General features: G+C 46.4%; 1 protein-coding gene across 6 annotated transcripts in view; it reads right to left on the reverse strand.

Moving 5' to 3' along the window:
- Positions 1–1543: 1543 nt before the first annotated feature.
- The window catches only part of GALNT14 (polypeptide N-acetylgalactosaminyltransferase 14), a 137759-nt gene continuing 116172 nt past the window's right edge, over positions 1544–23130 (reverse strand). For all 6 annotated transcript variants that reach the window (XM_068940113.1, XM_068940111.1, XM_009686180.2 and 3 more), the window contains 7 exons: positions 21777–21880; positions 16577–16703; positions 13922–14014; positions 12456–12539; positions 10711–10855; positions 3098–3217; positions 1544–2488 (listed from right to left, as the gene is read on the reverse strand). In XM_068940113.1, coding sequence (XP_068796214.1) covers positions 2330–2488; positions 3098–3217; positions 10711–10855; positions 12456–12539; positions 13922–14014; positions 16577–16703; positions 21777–21880 — 832 coding nt within the window. In that variant the 3' untranslated portion in view covers positions 1544–2329. The remainder of the gene's footprint in view (positions 2489–3097; positions 3218–10710; positions 10856–12455; positions 12540–13921; positions 14015–16576; positions 16704–21776; positions 21881–23130) is intronic.

Consider the following 23130-nt stretch of genomic DNA (forward strand, 5'->3'; position numbering starts at 1 on the left):
CTTCAGTGTGCATCTTGGGACAGGAAGGGTTGTGTACAGCACTCAGATTCAGTCCTTCGCAAAAGGCAAGAGAGATGAAGAGCTGTTCAAACAACTTATTCCCAGAATACATCTATGCAGGTCCCATACATACAAGTTTCTCAAGCACACATATGTGCAATGAGGTAGCTGTTTCTACTAAGGCAAAGAGCGTTACCTGTTTAGAGAGCTTTGGCTGTTAGCAGAACGGATGTTTTAGGCTCAGGTGGAAAATAGTAAGCTACATGTGTCTGACTTCTGGTTCAGAGCATACCTGGCAGATGCTGGACTTCAAACTGAAGCCAGGTTGTTCAGCTAATGGGTTCAAGGCAGCAGCATTTTCTCTCTTTAAGCACCTCTGCCGTCCCAGGCTGCAAGCACGGCACAGATGTGAACACATTAAGTTGCGAGCTCTTGCAAGCTGCTTTCCCTTGTGAGCACTGAATAGGGAATTACTACAACTTGCCTGTCATCAGGGAGAAAATCAGGTGTGATATTTCCTGGTTCAATTAAATACAACGACCACAAGGTCACAAACCTTCTTTGTGAAATGGGTCCGTTACATTTTGAATATTTCCCTTTGTTTCCTTTGGAAAGTGGTGACATGAAAATAATGCAATCTCCCACCATGAATCTACCAGCCCTTCTGTAATAGAAGTCCTTGAGGTTTGCACTCGGGAGCTTCATTAGATTAGCCATCACTACAGCACACAGGAAAGCATTTATATCCTGTGACCTTTTATAGATAAAGAGAGTTATACTGGTTTTGCCTCTAAAGCCAAGGAGATTTACACATACCGCTTTCTGCCATCACTGAGGGAGGAGAAACTGAGGCAGTAAAATCCTGACAGCCAGCACGTTATTCAAGAAGGGATACCGAGAGAGCTTCAAGCCTCAAAGCTTACGGTATTCTATCTGTAGTTTGAGGACAGGGACCAAAGGATGGGATTTTCATTAGAGCCTAGGGCTTTTAGAGGTACAAACTGTATTTGCTTTCAAGTCACATTTAGAGTCTTATGAAAACTCTCCGCAAGAGTTGTTATTACACAAGAGCTGTACATACAGCTCTTGGTGATTCACTGTCTGTTACCTGTTGCCATAGTGGCATCTGCTCTGAAGGGTAGGTTAGAAAGGGCCCTTCATTTTTCTCTGTAACTTCCTCTTCTGAGTTCTTCTGTCCTTTTCTCCTTTGGCAGGAGAAGTATAACTCCCCAATAGCTTTAGCACCTTGACATGACCTCTGGTTAATGCCATATCTCCAAAGCCTGAGGAAATCGGCCTACACTAAAAGATGTCAGGAGAGAGGTACTTCGTGACCCAGGGTTCAGGGCTCAGAGGTATAACTAGGGCAGTCCCAAACCATTTCTTCATCACTTCACATCTTGGGCTACAAGATACTTGGGAAGCAAAACCAGGCAACTCCTTTACCTATCCCTTTTCCTTTTCAACAGTCTCTAGTTTTAATTACCTCCTTTGTTCCTTTTGTAGTCAGGAAATTAGGAGACACAAATATGACACAATTACCTTCAATTACCAAAAATATTACTTTTATGGAATACTACTGTTATGAAAAATTGACTTATTCCAAATCTGAAGCAGTGAGAGACAAATATTGAGATTACAAGGGAATTTTCAGTGGCTGAGGCTCACCCATGGCCTTCAGAGAGGTGAAATAATCATGTTACTGCTTCTCCTTCCAGTGTCACAGCGGTTTGTATCCTTTAACCTCACACAATGAATCCTCTGTTTGCTTGGCCTTTAGAGATTCAATACCCTCCCACGGGCAGTTTGCACAGAGCAGGACTTCTCCATTACCTGCTGGTTTGATCCTGGCTGCACTCCTAAATGACAGCACTGCCTCTCTGTATACACAACACACACATGGATCACACACAAACTAAAATGTGCAACACAGCTCCACCCACGCTGTCTTCAGAAGACAAACTCAGCCACTGCAACAAAAAGTGCAAAGACTACTCAGTGTTTTCCACCTGACCCCAGGTTATGTTTCTTAGCATCCTTGGCAAGTCCTCTCCTTGTGCAGCATCACTTTAAGACATTTCAAGATTGGTTTCTTGCCATCCCTTCTGTTTGAATGTATGACTGCCAACAAGCCAATAATGGCTACACGTCCTGCAGTCAACATTTGTTGTTCAGCCTGGAGGGCCACGTTCTTATTTTTATTTGAATGATTCTTCTCCTGCCCCACAAGGACCCCCAATGGTTTTGCATTTGAGCTCCATTTGGTTTATCTTGGCTGCTTGTAGCAAAGTCTTGGTGCCTGGCCCAGCGAGGTAAGTCCTCAAGCAGGTCAAGACATCACCATGTCCCAGCGCTGACTCATGGCTGTGCTCTCACAAGGGTTGATGACAAGCTCTTTGGTACTCTCGTTTGTGTCCCCAATGGTCTCAGTGTCCAAACAGAAGCGCGAAGCTATGTGCTCAATATGCGACCCGACCTTACCCCATCGCTGTGGAGAGACATAGACGGGATAAGACACACGGGTAAAAAAAACCTCCTCCTCATCAGGCTTTTAGTATACTCTCCCAGCATCAAAAATACTAAGTTTTCCTGGCTTGATGCTGGCCATCACAGAGCACCCCCCAGCCCATGCTGAGCAGGGCGCACGCTGAGTGCTTCTGCTGTCAGACATACACTAGATTCATCAGAACTCAGCCTCTGCCCAGCTTGCAGCCTTCAGATAGATAATATATCACTAACGGCTTTTCCCCAGGTCAATGGTTCAAATGCCAGCTAGATGATTAACTTCTGAGAAATGCTAGCATCTGCGGGCTGACTGGCAGCCTGTGCAAACTAAATTGCCAGTTTCAGTTTGACTTCTGTGGATAAGTATCCAGATCACCACCCGCACTAACAGACATCCTTATCGACCCACTTATTTGAGAGGCAAAGGGCTGAATAGGCCAGAGTCTGTGCTCCCACACAGACTGTGCTTTCCAGATGAAGTCAGAACACCCAGGCGATCTGCTGTTCAGTAATATCTTGTTGCCCTTGCTGGAAAGAAAGGAAACTTGAAAAAATGATCCAAGGAAAATAGGAGATCAATAAAAGGGCTTACCTGCTTGTTGTCACCTTCCTTGCAAGGTGACAGCAGCACCTGGGAACCTGGGAAGAGGGTGTACACTGACAAGCACAGCTGTTGCTGGCGGACTTGATGGTTGTACGTGTATGTCCATTCCTGCAAAGAGAAAAAATTTCTTTTTTAAGAAAAGAAAGGAGGTTAGGGTTCATTCCTGGCATTTCTCTGACGAATAAGCAAACACTTCGGCTTGGCTCCTGCCTCCCCTGAAACCAAGGCAAACCTCACTGACATCAAAAGGCACAAGGACGAGTCACTAGGATGTTTCAAACCTCCCCAAATCTGCCGCTGTCACTGGAGGACTGTATGAACCACAGGAAAAAGTCTGCAAAAGCTGCTGGGAGAAAAGGGGTCACAACGAAACAATTTAATGACCAGAACTGGACTGTGGTTCAGAAACGGTAGAGGTGTGGAAAGGCAGCAAAAATGAGGCAGAAGCAATACTAACCACACAACGCACCACCCTCTCTTTCTGAGGAAGTGCAGCAGAAATGCTTTATGGCTGGCAGCAGAAGAGAGGAGGTGATCTGCAGCAGATAGCTGCAATTCCCTGGAATTCTGTTCCCACTTCCACAAAACTCAGGGGTAAAGTTCTCCTCAACGTCAAAGGAGCAGGACTCCAAATGCATTCTGTACTGGTTTGGTATGACCACTGCTATTCCTTTTCACCTGTGCTGTCTTGGAGTTTTCTTAGGCTGCTTTTTCTGTGTTTTTTCTTTTTTTTTTTTTTTTTGTTTTTTTTGCTCTTTATCATCTCAGCCCAAGAAATCTGTGGAACAGCACAGACCCTTACCATAAGCTTACCATACATCAGGGTCTCTCCAGGATTATCCTTGGGAGAAAAAGAGGAGCGGCTGACAATTTGACCAAGATTTTCAAATGTGCTGGATAAAGGATCATGTATGTACACGTACACCCCTAAGCCCAGGAATACTTCACAGAGGTTTCCTCCAGTGCTTATTCCAGCTGAACACTTTCCATCATTATCTGTGTACATATTACCCAAGAGCACCTCCTGTGGATCTCAGATTCTCCAGGTAGGGATGCCTCAGCGCTATTTTTCTGTGTATCTAAGTAGGTAAGAGCTTTTTTGGCTTAAGGGAAACTGCAAATCATACTGTTACGTAAACCTGGAGAGTAACTTCTTGAATGGGTTTTTTTTTTTTTTTTTTTTTTTTGCTTATAACTTTGTGCAGGCACTAACTTTGAAATCAGAAAGAAGAAGGGTTTCCAAGGCCCTCTAGCCTGCGTGCAAAGCAGGATCAAATCCTGATGTTAAACCCCTCCAAGATGGATGTAAAGCAAGCAGCAGCGGGAGCAACTGGAAAGTAGCTTGCCAAACCGTGGCAGGAGCGGGTGAGCGGGACTGGAGGCTGAACGGCAGGCTGGCATCACCAGCAAGGGCTGAAATAACCAGGCTGGTGAGAGCAGGCCAGAGAGCCAGGGAAGGAGAGGGTCATTGCAGTGGGCCACAGTTGTCAAGGCAGGTGCCAGGGTACAGGCTGTGAGAAGTGGGAGAACCACTGGGAACGAAGGTGCAGAGGAAAAGCAAAACAACCACAAGCTCAGATACGGAGGAACCAGAGCTGTGAGGTGCCCCCAGTGGGAGTGAAGGGAGCAAGGATATTTGCAAGGGAGGGGAAGGCAGGACTCGACGTCCAGTGCTTCTAGGCTGAGTCTGGGAAAATCAAAGAGTAGAAAACGCTTCCGAGAGACTGCAATATTTTCTTAGTGCCAAAAGGACAAGCAAAGAACGACTGGCCCGATTTCAGAGCTCTAGGACACCTGCGGCTCCCAGTGACTTTGAATTGTGGAGGTTTTGGGTTACATTAGCCTGAGTTATTAGAGCAGGGAAGCATTTCCACCCCTTCGGTATTTGTCACAGTCAGCAGTTCTAACCCCTCTCCCCAACTTCAAAACAGACAGCTATAGGCATTTAGTCCCTGGGAATATAAATTCCACTTCATTCAGGTTCTTAGCCACCTGGAAGGGAAAATACACTTTTGTACAGCAGACCCAGACCCACAGGGACTTCACACTGTGCCTCTCACATCCCCTGACTCTTAGCCCAGTAACTCCCCACCATCTCATGGAAATCAAACCTGGCTGAACAGCCCGCTTACAGGCTCCTCAGCGAGAGCTGCTCAGGATCTCCGCATACAACAAGCATGCATTTTCAGAGCCATAGTCTGCACCCAGATGGCCGTCTGGCAACTATGTCTTCTTTATCAGACGGTGCAGAGTTCACCTGATCCTACAGTGAACAAGTTCCAGACATCCCAACCACGCATGCTGTCAGCTGCTGTGTAAACTACCAGCCTGGGAAATCATGTGCCAAATTAGTCCTGCATCTGTGAAGAATCAAGCCCTAAGGGGCAAGCTCCAACACCTGTTCTTGGCACCAGCACTGCCTACAAGCTGCTTTGAAAACCTCCTTTACGTTTTTAACCAGTTCTTCTTCGTTTTAACTCCAAACAGAGCTTGAGCTGCGCCGATGGCTACAAGGCTCCTAAACAACAAGTTAATTCTGCAGCTAAGTCACAGAGAGTGGGACTTCTTGACCTATATAATCTCTTTGCTTCCCTGAGGCATTTCATGGAGTACTGCTCTTCCCAGAGTTTCCCCATATTTTTTTCCAGGCCAGGCTCTGTTCAAGCCTTCCTGATACTCACATCCTCTCGAGGCAGGATCATCCTCTCATTTAGCAAAGCGCTATGGGACAGAAGGGTTATGGTAACCTTGCCTCCTAAGCTGCTATTCTCGTAAGAAGTGAGGCCTATATGGCTCAGATATATGTGTCAGTTTGATTACCGACATCAGATCTTCCTCCTCTTGCCCCCAGGCTGTCCTGCTACAGTCTTTATCTAAACTGACAGATTTTCACAAGGCTCCTCTATTTTGACAGAATGGCTTTTTCTGGAAGCCAGCCTTGTTGGAAATGTTTTGTCCAGTTCTAATCATGTCTCTTTCCTCTTCAGCCCTAGATGAAACCCAGAGAAAATGATGTAGCAAATGAAGGCTGGGAAAATAAAGTCACTTGAACACTGCCGAATCCATGAAAGGCTTTGAGTTAAAATACAGGCAAACGGCCATGTGAATTTTTAAATTTATCCTAACTCTTCTGTTATTTGTATCAGTCCAGATGAAAATTCCAGCTTCCTTCCCGTGAGAAACTACTTTATCTTCCTTCAACCCCTGGCACACTCAGCCCTCATGTGACCAGCACAGCAGTAACAACAGCAGTGATTTGCGCTGCAGGGTTTGTGGCGAAAAGGGCACAGGGTGCACCTACGCAGAGAGACCTTCAAAGAGCTAACACAACCCAAGGGCTGCAGACTGGCCGGAAGACATGACAACCGGGGCCGAGACCTGACACCTGACATGAAGTGAAAACAAACACACAAGATGGAACAGAGACCAAGGTTTCCTGGCTTTTCAAAGACAAGGCAGCTCCTCGTTAAGCACTGGTGCAGCTACAGAGAGCAAAGAGGAAGGGAGCAGACTGGAAGAGCAGAGGCACCAGCCACGCACAGCAGCTGGCAATCGCCCGTGCACTAGCTGCTCTCCTCTGAAGCCCTGGATAACACTCACTCCCATCTGAGGCTTGAGACTATTTTTTAAGGCTTTAGCATCATTTGAGGAGGCACCTGTCACCGCTACTCAGCATTGCTCTGAACTGAAGAAATTATTTTAAAATGTGACCTTTGGCTTGGCATAGCTTTGCTGGCAGAGGGAAAAAGGAGCCCCTCAGCCTGTCACGCAACAGCCCGACAGGAGCCCAGCGTTACATGGCAGAGCTGTATGAGCTCCGCTACCGAGCTCGAAGAGGTCAGCAGCACCCTAAAGCCAGGATAGCAGCCAGGGAAAAATGCTTACGACGAAGCCTAGGCTAACCTCAGCCCTCATTTATTATCTTCTTACCATCATAAGAAAGAACTTTCCAATACTAACTGTTAGTACTCAATTGCATAGGTTATCTAAGGATAACAAAGTGCTTCACTCATCAAAAGGCCCCGTGATGTAACTGGCACTAAATTACTTCTTGGGAAGAGGAAGCAAAGTGCAGAGGGTGCCCATGTCAGTGCCAGGTGCAGAGCTGATGCAACTCCTGCAGCCTGCTCTCCACTCCCTCTGCACCAAACAGCCTGCTGGTGCCAAAGGGCTTGGCCAGCCACCTCGGAGAGCGCTCTGTGGGATCCTAAACCTTCTCTCTTTTCAGCCACAGCAACAGTCCTGGAAGCATTGTCTTTCATCCCCAGTGGCCCCAGAAGAGAGCAGGTATAAAAATGCCAACAGGCTCACTAAAGCCAGACTAGAGGCAGAATGCCAAAGTCAAGGAGGGAAAACTGTTCCCAATACAATCCCCAGAGAATGAGCTATTTTCTTGCTAGCCCTCTGCCATCCCTTCAGTATTTGTTCTGCCACACAAGCCACCATGGATGGCCACTGGTTTATTAATACGCCCCACCGTTTGGCTGTCCTGCTGGGCCACAAAGAAACCTCTTTTAGGCAACTACTCTGCCACTTACAGGGAAGTAGCCAAGTTGGCCTCCCTGGTCTTCAGGCAAATGTGTTTTCCCAGGGAGCGTATGATGTGATAGCCCCCTTGTTCCTGTGTCAGGTCACACAAAGCAGAACAAAAAAGGGACAAGTTGGGAGACCTGTGACCTCCTAGCAATATATCTGAGCATCCTCACAATTCTTCAACCTAGCTGGCATCCCACTAGCATCTCTGCTCACCATCAAAGGCACAGATCAGAGCCAGCGTCTTTGCTCTTCACAGGGGCATTCAAATACTTGTCTGAGAAAGTCTGTGATGATAGAGCTTCTGAGGCAAAAGTGATTCTGGAGACCAAAAAATGGAAAATGAAAGGATCTTATCAAGGACTGTGGTGAGTGAGGAGGTGGAGAATTGCTGAAGAGATAGGGAGAAGAAGAACAAAGTCTTTGGAGGTGGGAAAGGTCAAAGGAGTGAATTATTATGACTGAGATGTACTGGGAGGGAAAGTCCAGTTAGCTTGGATAGATGCTAGTCACTAACTCTGGAGCAGGTCTCTTGGAGAGCCACCTCACAGGACAGAGTCTGTCCTGGCTACTCCAAGACCTTACAGAGACGGAAGGGCCAGGTTGTAACCTGGTTGAGAGAAGACAGAGCTCTCCTACAGAGGGTCAAAGATGATGGGCCTCCTTGTGCCTCAGTGTCCATTTTTGTAATTCAGGATGGATACCGAACACCATCAGGGAGGGTTCACAAGACCTGCTCAGGGTGTAAATCTGCATAATTTCACTGCAGTCAGAGTATTATTCTCAGTTTGCCCAAACTATAGACCTGGCCAGAGGGCTCACAATATCCTTCCCAAGTACTAGAGACAGAAAAAGTCAAAATAACAAAGAATTGATTGCCATCTGATTGTTCATGTTCCTCTCCCCTCAAAGTACGGTGATGTTTGGCAGCTCAGGTCTCCTCACACACTGACCCAAGACTTCATGCATTTAACGCTGGAAAAGAACTTGGGAACCCCAGCAGGGAAAGCGCTACAGGAGGGGAATCAAGTAATCAAATTAATGCTACTCGCCTTAACAATAAAGGATCTAGACAGTCAGGATTTTTCCACTGTACTGGCTGAATGTCAGGAAAGCACAGTTTTGTTTTAGCTAAACGTATTTTTGCAATAATCAAGCTTAGGGCAAGCCAGATGTGACTTCAATTTTTTAAAAGTGAGGATCACTATTCAATTTTTTTACACCTGTACATGTAACTGAGTAACATTTGAAACTGCTGCGTAATCTATGCTACACAATCTGGTGACTAAAACCCCCACCTCACGGATCAGTTCTGGTGGTCTTGTAGCAGTTGGGTGATTAAAATATACACTTCTATCCACAATGACAATCTAAAAATCTAAAAATCCTAGTTCTATGTGAAGTGTTCTCTGTGGGTTGCAAGTAACAGATCACTACTCAAGAGAGAGAAAGAAGAATAAAAGGGAAAAGATCTTTCTCTCTTCCCGTCTGTTTATTGAATGTAGCCATTCAGTGATTTCTTTGTAGTACATTCTCCTGTTCCCTTACAGAGTTAGTCCTAGACATGCACAAGAAATTGAGTTGCCATCCAGTGGGAAACATTTGACCTACTGCAAACAGCTGCAGAAACAGAATGGGAAGATGAAAAGTTTGTGCCATGAAAAATTCTGAAAATCTCCTCAGAAACGTCAAAACAAAATGTGTTTGATAGGAATGAAACAATCCAACTTGCTGATATGCCATTTCTCATTTTAAAATATCACATCAAATTGATATTTCAGAAAGGCCATTGCATTTTGAAACATTGGCTTGAAGCAACACTTTCCCCTTTGATTTTCACAACTAGATTTTTTTTAAAAACATCCAGCTCATTGAAAGTTGCAATTTTCACTAAAACGCTTCTTTTTCTTCAGAAAAGTTGTTCCTGTAAAACATGACAACCTGCTCGCATTAGCTCACTTCTCTTACTGTTCATGTAAAAAAGTCAATAAAAAAGTAGAAGAAACCAAAAGAATTTTAAAATCCGGAAACCAGTTAAACTATAAAAACTGTAACTGTGCAGTACGTGCAGTTACATTCACTGTATTTTCTGAACTGACTAAAATTCAAGTAGTCGTTGTTAATTTTACTAGACTGTGAAGCAGATATTATTTTACTGACTAAAAGCAGGCATGCAATTGCATGCATAATAGATGCACATAAGGACATGCTTCATTTGCACCAAGAAATTAGGGAAGTTTTCAGCAGCATCCGCACGCTAGGCCTTTTATATGCATAGCTACCTGTTTTGAATGTGTAACCACAAGAGTTAAGGACGTACAGTCAAGTGGAAGCAAGTACACTACTGCCTATTAATTTATTTCATGGCATCCCCAAAGAAACAAGTGACTGTTATCCTCCCTGTTTTATAGATGGGAACACTGAGAGAACTTACCGACGTGCCCAAAATCACAAAGGGAGCCTGAAGCAAAGGCAAGTATCGAACCCACCATGTCTTTAGAGTCCTGCTCCAGTGAATCCGCTGCAAGGTGCACGTGCCTGCTCTTTGCTCTAATATTTCCAGGACTGTGCTTCAGAGAACACACACTCATTGATATAAATTTCTTTCATCTCAGGGAGATTAAAAAAATGAGATCCTCCCCATTAAATTCTCACTAGTTTAATGGGCAGTTTAATATTGAAAGAATGCAGACTATGAAGTTATAAATACCAGTGCAATTCAGTGCATTTTGAAAGAAATAAGGCTGAAAAATGAGAGGAAATTATAGTTCTCTTTGTCTTCCTCTGATCTCTGCACATGAACGACACAGGGCGTTCCAGGCCAGCAACAGGGAGCGCTCAGTGTCGGCTAGCAAGGAGAAAAGTAGTCCATCCTGTTCTGGAGCTGCCTGGCTACTGCACCAATTCCTGCTGCTTGTGAGGGACCCCGCTGAGGCAAGTAGGACTTAACAGGCTTTAATAACATCTCAGTCTGGCAGCAGAGCTTTAGTATACTTAGAAAATCATCTTGAAGCTGCACCAGAGCCTTCTCTTCAGCTTGCATTATGGGGACAGGCAATACACCTTACCTGTGCCGTAGCTGCCGTGCCTTTGCTGCTGATGCAAGGACTTAAGCTCAAGACTGGGAACTCTTGACCTTCGGACTTGTATGATTCCAGGCAGCTCTGCCTTTGCCTGATCATCCCAGACTGGTACAGCGATTCCTCGGGAATCCTGCAGGAACAGCAGAAAATAACATCTCCTCTCCCCAAGACACATGGGCTGTTCAGAAGGAGGCTCTGTGGGGGTAAGGAGGGTGCCATCAGCACCTCAGAGTTCACCTTCAGAAAATGAGAATGACAAAATCTGTCTCAGCGCTGAACCTCTGTGAGCACTACAGGGAGACAGACACTGCAGAAGCAGCATCCATAGCTGAATGGTTGGCTTCTATAAGAGGGGAAAAATAAATAACACTGCACAAGGCAAACAGAGGAGCAAGAAATACACCGTGAGCAGGTGGCAGGTCAGTCTTCAACTTGCAGGGGTGGGAAAACTTTATCAGAAACTGCACACAGCCCTTTCCTTCTCGGTGAACGCTGCTGCAGTGAAAGAGCAAAGCTATAAATCATTTTCACATCCTGATTCTATACCCAGCGAATGCACCAGGAGGTCCCTGAGGGTCCCTCCAAAACTTTTGTGCCGTTCCTAAGGATAGCTCCTGGTAGTGACTGAGGGAATGGATGCAACGGATTCTGGAGTATTTTTGGTGCGAGAAAGGGATCTGTGCAAACGCAACTGAGAAAGTTCATATTAAACAATGAATTAGGCTACGAGTAACACAGTCTCCTGAATAAACGTTATAAACTCTTACAGTGGAGTTGGATAACAGAAAAGTATAACAGAAAAGCACCACAAATTTAAAGGACTGGAGTGTGAGAGGATTGGAAATAAGGTGCTTTTTTTTGTAAACAGAGTCACTACGTACCAAAACAACTCACCAAAGGCGATGGTGGATTTTCCAACCTGTGATACTTCCCTGTAACATCTGTCATGTAGCATAGGCAGGGAGATACCCGTGGAAGCCCTAAGAGCTGTCTTACCCAAACCTGGAGCAGCGCATGCCCTTGGGCACTGCAGGCAGGGCCTGGGCTGCACTCAGCTGTCCTTGTTGCTGCTCTGCTGCCTGTGGTGGGCCGTGAACAACCACCTCCAAACCAGATGGGACCTGCGACCGCTAGACCAGATGGTCTCTGCTAGAGAAAATAACCAGCGTTGTGTACCTCGCCAGCGCTGGAAACCCTGTGGCAAAGAGCCACGGAGGAACGTGGCTATTACTGCTTACTGAAAGCAGGATCACAAATGAACTATGTCACACTGTGAGTGAGCTATGTTTAAAAACAGCAAACAATTCATCGTGCCTTTCTGTGAGGCCTGAGCAAGGGGGTCTTTGTGCCTCTTCCTCCCTCTCAGCTCTCTGGGGCAGGAGAAAGCTGGAGGGAAGGACCATAGGTCTGGGAAGAAGTGAGGAATGAGGGTCCGAGGTTGAACCGGAAGAATAAGAGGTCCACAAACACTGCTGCTGGGAAGCAGTGGGACAGAGATGTAATAGGGAGAAGAGGACCCATTGGTGATGCCATCGGGCACTGAGTGACTTCTGGATGGCCTGACTCTGGGTGGTGCTGAGGTGAAGGGGCTGGGATGCTGAGGGGGCCTGGAGTGACAGTCAGGGGGAGGTGTGGGTGGCTGGAGGAGCAGAGGAAAGATCACTGGGGGTGGGAGGGACTAGCAGTCCCACTGGAGTGCTAGAAACCAGACTGAGATCATTGATCCGTACCTAAGTTCAGGATAAACGTTTTCCAGGTACCACTTAAAGCTGTGGCATTTCAACCTCTTCCGTAGCTCCACTCTGCTCTGGACACTGTGGGGAGAAAATATTGTGGAGATGGAACAGAAATCACGAGGGCTAGACTCAGGCATCAAAAGGGAGGATGAGAGAAAGCAAACAATGCACAGAAAGCAAATATCAGAGCATCAGGGAGATTAGAGATCATGTCACCTGCTGCATGACCTTGGTCAGTCATTTCTTAATCTCTATCTCTATGGGAGTCTCAGTGGGTAAAACAGGGTGATGACATTGCCACTTTACCAAGGAGCTTGGAGTTTGATGGATGAAAAGGCACATAGAAAAGTACAGTCATTTAAAAATGATTAGTAACAAACATACTCTATCTACAGTAAGCATTAATGTAATATAATAATGTACTAGGAAATGAATATATACTATTAGAAGTTACTATTAGTTTATAGGACTACAGACCGCCTTGATTCACAGGAGCACTGAAACACACAGTTAAGTCTTAATGAACTCAGCAGAACTTAAATCACATGGTCAAATCCTTCCTTCTTTCATTAATCAGGGCCACATTTCTGCTGAGGGATCAATCATGTTGTATGGGACATTCTCCGGGCTCCATTCCTCGTTAGGTCAGCCTCTACTCATGGAGCTGTTGTGAGCTGGCACTTACGCAGCAGTAGGAAACCTACAGTACTTTCCTTTTCCATAGTCTGTCTTCTCTACATCCACATTTATTCAGTCAGGCAGAGCTATTACTTCATCCCATGCTAACAGATGGGAAGAGGATGTGAATTCTGTTGAAATAAGTTGTTCTCCAGGATTTTAATATACTTTCCCTGGAAACTGAAAAGTAGCCAGAAGGAATTTGTTTCTGGATTTGGAAACTTTCTAAGGAAATAAAGAGCATGTGAAAATGAGAAATTAATAAAAATATGTAAACTCTTCTTGAAAAGGAGAGGTTTCTGACTAATCCAAAGAAAGAGTGGCAAATATTCTGAAGGTAAAACATTTGCTTCGCAAAGCAAATGCATTGCATTTGTAAAACATTTATTTCCAATAAAGCCTTTCTGCATTCAGAATTTGCCAATTTTCCTGCTGCTCGGCTGCCAGCAAGACCTCTAAACTCTCACCCCAAACTCTCCCCAGTGCCTAGAACCAGTTGAACATAACGTCAAGGACATGAAATGGGTTGAGGGAAGTCTTCCCTCACCAAGGTTTGGTTCACTCATTGAGATGAACTAGCACGGCATATAAACTGGCTGTTTATATGTTTTGTTGCCGTGCTTGTAGCATCTGCCCACCATTAGCACTCAGTTCAGTGTTACTACAGAAACAATGCAGGCGGGTTTCCACAGCAAGGCAACGACACTGCGAACGCCCACTGCAGCAGGCAGATGGGCTGGGTGCAGGCAGGGGCCCGCTTGCCACCAGAGAAAGACACTTACTTTCCATAAGGCCTTCCTTGCGCTGCAGGACGAGCCGCGTAGTAGTACTGTTTGAACTCGTCCATCCACACCTCCGCTGTGCGCTTGGTGTTTCTAAGGGAGGCAATGAAAGACAAGTGAAACTAAGGAAGCCTGAGGTGAGACCCACATTTCCTAAAGGGAGGCCCCTTATAGACTGCCTATTCCACCCCACTCTGCTCCCATCTTTGACTTGGTCTTTGGCTTGACCCAAACTGCGTTTGAGCCAACTCACTCCTCGCTACCAGAGGAGATATTCCTCCTCCCTGTCACTCCAGGCACTAAGCACAAAACAGACCACAGCTCAGGCAAGGAATTCACATCTCGGGCTCAGCTAGATGCTTTGTATCCATCAGACTCACAAGCGCGGCTTCTCTTCCTTAAGCGTCATCTCCCAGGCAGACCTATTTGGGCTTTTCTTTAGCAGCTGCAATGCAGCTCTGAAAAGTAGTGCAAAGTTTGCCAAACACTGAGGCCAAATATTTTGTGTTAATCCTGTATGGACTTTCCTACTCTTTGCACCCTTGGATCTCACTGCGGCACAGAAGAAGTGACAACCTTCACGTGAACCCAGCATGAGGCTGGAGCCTGAGCTGCCTCTCACACAGCTGCACAAGAAGAGGCTGTGTGGAAAAGAAAAAAAATCAATATCTGGCAGAAACACAGAGATATTTTTTGTTACTATCTCTCTTTAAACATAGGTGCCTGAAGGTACACAGAGCATCAGGTTGCCAGACTCTGCTCCTCCTCTCAGTCAGTAGTATATATACTACTCAGTAGTGTATATACTTCCACGTTAAGCTTAAGGCAGATAGATACCATAGGGCGAATCAAAACCCAGCTCCTAATGCCTAAGGACACGTATCTCCAGTTTACTTTCCAATCCCTTGCTGATTCATGGTGCTTTTTTTTCCTCTCTCTCTAACGTCACTGCATTAGTCTAAGCACTCTTTTTGAAGTATCTAAATACAACATCTACATGTGTATCTAACCTTCCTCAAAGTTCAAGGTATTTATGTCTGGCTTCCTGATCTCATTTTGGGTTATAGGAAACGTGGGAACAAATGCCAAGGCTTACATCTAGGTGTTGATTCAAATCTCCCCCAAAGTCCAAAGGTGCCTGGGGTATCAGCCAGAAAGAGCCAGCCCATTAAAGTTCCCCTTACTACTCCTGCAGGCAGCGTAAGGTTAGACACTGTGTCCACACTGGTTTTCAGTGACTTGAAAAGTGGAGCTTTGGCCACCCCCCAGCCTTTAACGCAGGGGTCTTACTTCCTTACCGAAAACAAGAGCCCCCACGGTGTTTTCAAATTTGTGCCCTCCCTCTTCAGGTTAGTGACACCCTTCTCTGCTCACTGCCATCTTTTTGAAGCAAGGTGATACAGAGCCACCTCTGGTTACCCATTTGAAAAGTGCCTTTCCTGCCTCACATGCTGTGGTATAACTGAGATTATTAGGTATATATATTTTATATATATATATATATATATGTATGTATGTATGTATATTAGGTGTATTAGGTATAACTGAGATGTGTAATTTGCATTCATTATCACATGCAAAACCTAGAGAAGATGTAGAGAGAACAAACAGGTTACTGGTGCAGGCAGCTGGGTGTTCACAAACGTTACCAACGCTTTTTATGATACTAGGAAACCCACACAAAAAGGAACCCACGGTGTGTAAACACATACAAACGCAGCTTATCTGAGAAACAATCCTGTATTAAGCATAAGTGCTGCCAGTGTTTTTCTCTGTTACCTACTTAATAGATAACCTTCAGCCTAGAGCTCTGAGAAGAGGAGGAAATCCATTCCCGACTTCACTGGTTGTTCCCATCATCTCTCTCCAACTTCTTTCCACTTCTGGACTGCCTCCTTCCTTGGCCAGCTGTCTCTAGGGACTTGGCCCATCTTAGCTGGCCAGGTTCTGCCTCTGTTCTTGTGTGTGAAAAGCTTCTGCTGGGACTCCCCAGCTGCTCCCTCAGGATCCCAGGGTCTGGGCTCATCCTCCACAGGCCGGGTATCCAGCAGCCAGCGAGCATGCAGCTGATCACTCCCCGTCCCACAGTGCTGAGCAGCTTGGGCTCCGCTCAAGAGGCGGTACCAGCTCAGAGACAAAGCTGCTTCCCTGGCAGCTCAGTCCAACACGCTGCTCTGCTTCTCTTTCCAGAGCTTCTGCTTCCTGAGGGGCATCTGGAATCACATTTTCTCGTTCAGCTGAGCCATGGTCAGCCCTAAGCTAAGGTCTCTCGAGACCGACAGACATTGCTGATAGTCTGATTTCAGGTCATTATTAAGTGACTTCTAATAACCTTAGACCTCTGAGCCATTTGCTGTTCTGATAACTCGGGCTCAGGGAGCTGCTGGGGCTGCCCCGCCATTTCAGTAGTCATGAAAGGTAACGTTAGAGCATCCCATTTCTGTCACGCTCTCGACTCGGTGGAAACGCTAAGGGAGACGGTCACAGTGGCTTTCATTTGCTTTGGCTCAGGAGAGTCCTGCTCATGGATATTTCCAAATGTTTCACCCAAATCTTCTCCCCATTTTCTCTGCTCACCTTCTAACACACAACCCCTTCTCACAAGTCAGCACTTTATTCCATTTCACAAAAGCAAGGCAAGTGCAAAATACCTACTTAATGTATGTATTGGCATTTCCCTCCGGAAAGACGTACGGATGTTTCTTCCGGAAGACATGTCCAACGCGGCTGCAGGGGATAATTTCAAGGCTCCCTCCACACATCCACACACGGAAAGAGATTTCTACAAGAAAAGCAGCTTCAGCATTTTATCTTTCTATCCTAAAGCAGGGTGGATCCTGGTGTTATCTCTCATTTCATCCTCTGCTACATTAAACTGGGGTAAATCAATTACCAGAGGGGCTCTGCTAGGCACAACTCTCTTAAAAGTGCATTTCAAAGCTTCTTACAATCTGTTTGAAGTTAGCGGACTTGAAATCTGCCTATTGCACAGCAGGTGCTATCACAATGGGAAGAGCTAGATGGTAAGTAGGTCCCTTTATATGCAGCACAGCTTACATCTCAGAATCATCTTGCTATTTTGTGCTCCTGTAATTACTTCTGCACTGCATATTTCAGAAGCACTTTCCTCTGAGGGGCTGTCAAGGCCACCAGGAGAGGCCATGAATTCAATTTATTAATGACTACAATGATCATTATCTTTATGAATCCAGGCCTGATTCTGCAAAGTGAAAAGAGCTGTGCATCCATCAGCTGTCCCAAAATAGATAGGAGCTTACCCCGGGCAGGACGTACTCAGGTGAGCTCAGCCTGGGCCCTGACTGCCAGCACTGCACAGGAACAAGACACACACATTTGCACTAGCAAAGGTCGGTGCTGGGTGGGACTATTCCAAAAATCTGGATAACTTGCCACTATAGGACATGTCTCCTTATTGCCCTCAAGCCGTTTCCTGACTGTTCCACTGGGCCCTTCTGGAGGAAGAAGTCTGTGGCACAATTGGCATCATGAGTTATTGGACTCTTGGTAGGTAACTGTCAAGGTAATATGGGTAAGCAGAATAGCTGATCTAATGGGTCCATCTGGTCTTAATGTCTATGAAACTATGAATCTGCAGCTATATTGCCAGACAGTCATGCTTAGACAGAACCAGCACAGTAAAGAAATGAAATAAAAAAAAAATACTTTTGCAGTTGTTCGCATCCTGCTTTATGAGCTGCTGACAGCATGGACCTACATTTAGCATATACCTCCTCCAAAAATCAAAAATTACTTTTCACTTCCCCCCCCCCCATATTTAATTACAGAAGTCAGACAGGAGGATACCCATCCGCTTTGCCAGCTCATGCTCCCTGCAGTCCCTTTACATATGCTAGCACTACGGTGACTCTTCCCCAGGTTGGATCCAATGGCAAGACCAGCCCCAGGCATGGGGAAGGCTTTTCAGGCACTGCTGGCAGGCAGGCTAACTCCTAGTCCTCTGACAGCAGGCAACGTCTACCTGCCAACCACCCTGGCACAAAGCCGCCGGCCCTCAGAAAATGATTCACAGCTTTTAGCACCTCACTTGAGGTGTTTGCCCTGAAACTTGGTGTTTTTAACACCAGCGCCAGGCAAAGGCGCCTGACTCTCACAGGCCTTCTGCTCCTAGCACGCCCTGCTGCTCCTGAAGCGATGCAAACTGGAGGCCGACATGGCCACAGAGCCTTCTCACCTTAATTTTTGGGTCCAAAATTCAAGGCATGAGACCACTGCTAATAGCTGGCACTGGCAGAAGGTGCCAGCAAAGGCTAGGGTGGGAAAGCATTGCAGGGAGGAGAAGGGATTTTCTTCACAGAAATCCCTTCCTCTTCCTTTCAGTGCTGTGTTTACAGACAAGAGCTGCAACGACAGCTGGAGCCTCACAACTTTCCCAAGCACGAGGCATTAACAAGCCAATAAAATATGCCCTTGTGTCATGTCCTAGTGCTATGTTGGGAGCAACCCTAATCACAGCTGCAGGGAAATGAGATTATAGCAGGATTTGGCCACTCTAAGCTGTTGCACGCAGTTCTCCTCACACGTGACTGTTGCTCCTTATTTGCCTGCATGTCACAGTGCTGTCCACACCATAAGTATTTCTGAGCAAATTAGAAGGGGGCACTGATAAAAGAGTACAATTAGCCGAGCAGCTGTGAACTGCTGTGCAGATACTGCATTATGCTTTCTTCTCTTCTGGTCCTTCTGTTCAACCTGTGGCTCTCTAAAGCGCTCCAACATAAAGGCTTACACAGTTCAGTCCTTGCCTGCTCATAATTTAAGGCATAACAAAGATGTGGGCTGAGGTGGTCTCTGTGCACTACGGCTTGGAATGAAAACACAGTGCTTGGGAGGCTGGAGATGGTGAGGAGTCAAAGCTCTCTGCTTCAGAGAGTTTGTACTCTGCAGACCTTGCTCTAATCCCAGCAGAGGCAATTAAAGCACAGTTTTCTGTAAGTAGAAATAACCCACAGACCCATCCCTGGCAACTAACAAACAAGGTTCCCAGAAAACCAAGAGCTAAATGCCTTGGGAGGAGGTAAAACCAAGGCATCAGCAAAGTTACGGCAAGAGGCCAATTCATACAAGTCAGGAGACCAGGAACCAGGAATGCACTTCATCTGACCAGGTCTCTCCGAGACAGCTCTTCTAGGATGTGTTGCGCTCTTGAAATTTTAAATCCAGTTCTCATTGCACTTTCAGTTTTGCCAGTGCCACTGCGAGACTCATCTGTGTCCTGTCAAAGGCCTTTCAGGGAGTTGCTACAAAGCAAGGAGCTCTGCAGCATCTCTCTGTGCTAACTTGGCCAAGCAAGATCTCCTGCCCTGAAAGAGCAGTCCCGGGTGAGGAACCACCTCTGTTCATCCCAATGACGTGCAGCTGCAAGTATCACTAACTTCATCCCGCAGGACACCAAGCTGCACAGTGTGTGAGGTAGGTGAAGAGGGAAGGACAAATGGAGATATCCAGTAGCAACAGCTACCTGGTAGCAATGGTAATAAACCCATGAGACTTCACCCCCATCTGCTTTTCTGACATTGCTGTTAGCCAAAGATTACTCATAGGCTGCCCAAGCGTGAGGTGGTGACTCTTTCTTGAAGATCTACATACGCCACAGCTGGCATCCACAGCAAGGAATATGGTTGGGCTAAAAGATCTAACCCAGCCCTTCACCTGTGCACAGCAGGGTATGCTGGGCTTGGCCTTAGTGTGGCAAAATAGTTTCCACGCTTCTGGCTGACCTGCGAGTCCTTCTACCAGCAGTAATCAATTCCCCTAATGGGGATTAAATAACTTTAAGTAAAACACCTAAAATGTCCTTCTTCTATTTCCAAACACATTTGCTTCTGCTTTGCCTAAAGTCTCTAGCCCTTCCAGCTGTCAAGTTAATAACACTAAACAGAGAAGTGATGCTCCCCTATGGGCCCTATGGCCCCTGCATCCACCCTAAAGGACTAACCTACAGGAGAAATGCATGTTTCACTGCAAATACCCCAAATGAGCAGCTGCTCGGTCAGCTCCTGTTCTGCCACCTGCCCAGAACTGACAGGCTACAGCAGGGTGAGGGTAGGGCCTTCCTCATTTGTGGAGGAGAGCCAGACACTATGGGAGCAGTGTCGTGGACTGTTACATCTGTGGGAGATGCAGCTTTGAGACGGACGTGCTTCTGCTTGCCAGCAGATGGTGAAGAGGGAGCTGAGGGCAGGATCTGATCTCAAGGATATGCTGCCATGCAGGCTAAGACTACTTTGTTCCTGTATTAACCTACCTTGTCTTTTCCCTTTCTCACATGGGAGCTGAGGCCGGTTTGTGAGCAGGTCGGAGCTCCGAGGCAGCGCTACGCTGCGCAGCACAGACGGTGCCTGTTCCATCAGGACCAGTCTCGAGGGGAATAGTGCCGGTAATGAAACAGCATGCTACATAAGATAGGCAATAGCCACGTATGAGGAGTGCAATGCCTCCCAGGGCAGGGCATCAGACAAGGCCTGACAGCTGCCAGGAACGAACTTCCCTGGAGGGTTGGATGTTCTGTAACTGTTCATTTCAGGTCCTTTCCTGGAAGCAGCTCGTGCTGGTTGCTGTCAGAGACAAGCAACAAGGAGAGACGGACAGTGGGTCAGATGCAGTGTGGCAGTCCCTGTTTTTCTGTCTAATTCCCTTCCTGAATGCATTGCTTGGGCCATTGATCCACTGGGGGAGGTGGGAGGACTGCTGTTCTCTGCTAGATTTCCTTAGATCCACACTGTTCAGAAGAGCAGATGCTTCAGGTCAGACCAGTGGCAAGACACCCACCCACAGAGAGAGAGCATGAGGGAGAGAGAGCCTACTGTGCAGTGAGATATAAATAAATAAAATATGTTAGAAGAAAAAGGCATATGAAGAAAACAACAGTGCCAGGCAGTAGATGGGTTACTGCAAGGCAGCAGCATCTGTTCCTCTGAATGACTGACAGTGTTGCTGTACGTGTTAAGACACAAGACTCTTTTCTTCCTTGCTAACCACGCTCCCCAGAGGTGCTAGCTATTAAAGCCAGATTCTGATCTGTCTCCCTGACATCAGGTGCCTCCTTCTTCTTTCATAGATGCAGTCTATTGCTCTGATCCACAGCATCATCACAGCTTCAAAGAGAGAACAGCCCAGCCTGATCCATCTCTGTTTGACATGGGGGAAAAGGGACAGGACTCTCTGATCAGCCCTCTCAAGTTTACAGGGGATTGCTTAAAGCCTACCTGCCCCCATGATAATGGGCAAAGGTGGATTTAGGTGACTTAATTTAGGCAGGATCTTAACCTTTTTCCTCTAGGGAAAATCATGTTGTCATGAAGAGCCTGGCAGCCTTCACCCATCTAGCAGTACAGGAATGGATAGGCAGCCATGTCACCTTGCCACCAGTTTGCAACTTGCCAGTGGAGCTACTGTTTCAGGCACTCTGCAAGTTCAGGGAGGCGCTGATGCCTGAGTTCATAGCTTTGAAATGCTATCTTCAAATATCAGAATAAGGCACATCTGTGTTGTATTAATGAGAAAATAAGACCAGGAAGGAAAGGCAGGCACGTGTGGTGCTCTCTAATATGCTGATATTACTAAAGCTGAAAACTCTGGAGTATTTCCCTATAGAAAATTAAAACAATGTGGAAGGCAGAGAGCACTAAGAACAAGTAATTGCTCACTTCCCATCATTCATGGTCAAGGATCGCTCACTCACCTGAGACTATCTCCTATGAACGTAAGTGAGAGAAGCCACACAGAGCATTAAGAGACTGACCTTGTATCCAAGTCACACGACTCGAAACAGAATCAACACTGCAAGTGTGTACGAGGAAGAAGAGCGGCTCACCAAAGTTCTCTCCGCCCCAGATGTCCATGGCACTGTCATACTTCCCCAGGTGGTTGAACCAGGCTTTGTCAATCACAAACAGCCCCCCGGCAATGATAGGAGTCCTGCAGAATTGGGAAGGAAAGAGGGGACAAGCTCTCACTCAAACACTGCTGCAGCATCAGCATGCACAGAAGCCCTTCCCTTTGCCTCCTGTTCCATCCTCAGGACATTACCTATCTATCTCCCTCTTACCAAACATACTTCAAAAAGCATCAGTGCCTGCCTTTCAGCTGCCTTGGTATTTTGCTGTCAATCATAAATTGCCTGGTACTTAATGACTGGCTAATGCACCCATCAGCACGGCTCCTACAAGCCCAAAGTTCACAGCCCTGATTGTAGGCTTTAGCATCAGAAATGCACTTAGCGCTTGGGGGGTTATTCACATGACATTACTCAGATGGGCTTTTTGCCTGGAGCTAGCCTATTAAAGAGCACCATTCCACTGGGGAGGGGGAAGGCAAAGCCAATTCAGAAGGGCTTTTTAAAAGCCATCACTAACTGCTTGATCTTTATTTCAAAACAGAGTTATTTTTCATTCTTTGGATTAGCTGAGAAAAGCAGCATAGAGAAGGTATGTGGAGGAGGGGAGGGCAGATCCAGAAGACAGCTTTAGGAGAGTCGCCGTTTGCTCCGACAAGTCCTCTTTCCATGAGCCCATCTCATGTATTGCAATTGCAAATAACAAGGATGCCTTAGCATAGTCTCAGGAGGAGCTGGCATGGACTTCCTGCACCCTGATGAGTCTCCACAGTGCTCTACACGGCAGGATGATCAGGAACACGAGATGAGCCTTTGGGAGGTGAACAAGAGCTCTTGTTAACAACAGCATCGTAAGAAGAAACAATGCTTATTCCTCGGCAAAGAGGATCTCCTGCGAGCTTTCCGGCAATCTGAGCTCCCCGCAACACCTCGTCTCTTCTGTGCTGCACACCTCAGCAACCTCACGGCTGGTCAGAAGGATCACTGGGATACCAGTCACTAGCACTGAGCTGACCACGTGGAATGATTTTCAGCAGGAGGCGAAACTCCTTCCATCCCAAGGGATGCAGACTGAGGTTATCTTTCCTTTTCAGTTTTGCTGTCCCTCCTGCACATCCTGACTTTCTGAACAGCCTTCAGCCAGGTCCTGAAGAGCAGTGTTCACCTGCAAAGGCTGGGACTAGACCCAAGTTTTATCAAGTTGGCTGAGAACACTGCCTTATTTTTAAGTGGTAGCTGAGTAGCGAGAAGTAGGAGTAAAAATCATTGTGCTTTTCCCCTAATCATATTCAGCCCCCTTAGCGATACCAAAACACAAGTAACCATAAATATA

This window comes from Struthio camelus, chromosome 3 (genome assembly GCF_040807025.1).
Source record: "Struthio camelus isolate bStrCam1 chromosome 3, bStrCam1.hap1, whole genome shotgun sequence".
Classification (NCBI taxonomy): domain Eukaryota; kingdom Metazoa; phylum Chordata; class Aves; order Struthioniformes; family Struthionidae; genus Struthio; species Struthio camelus.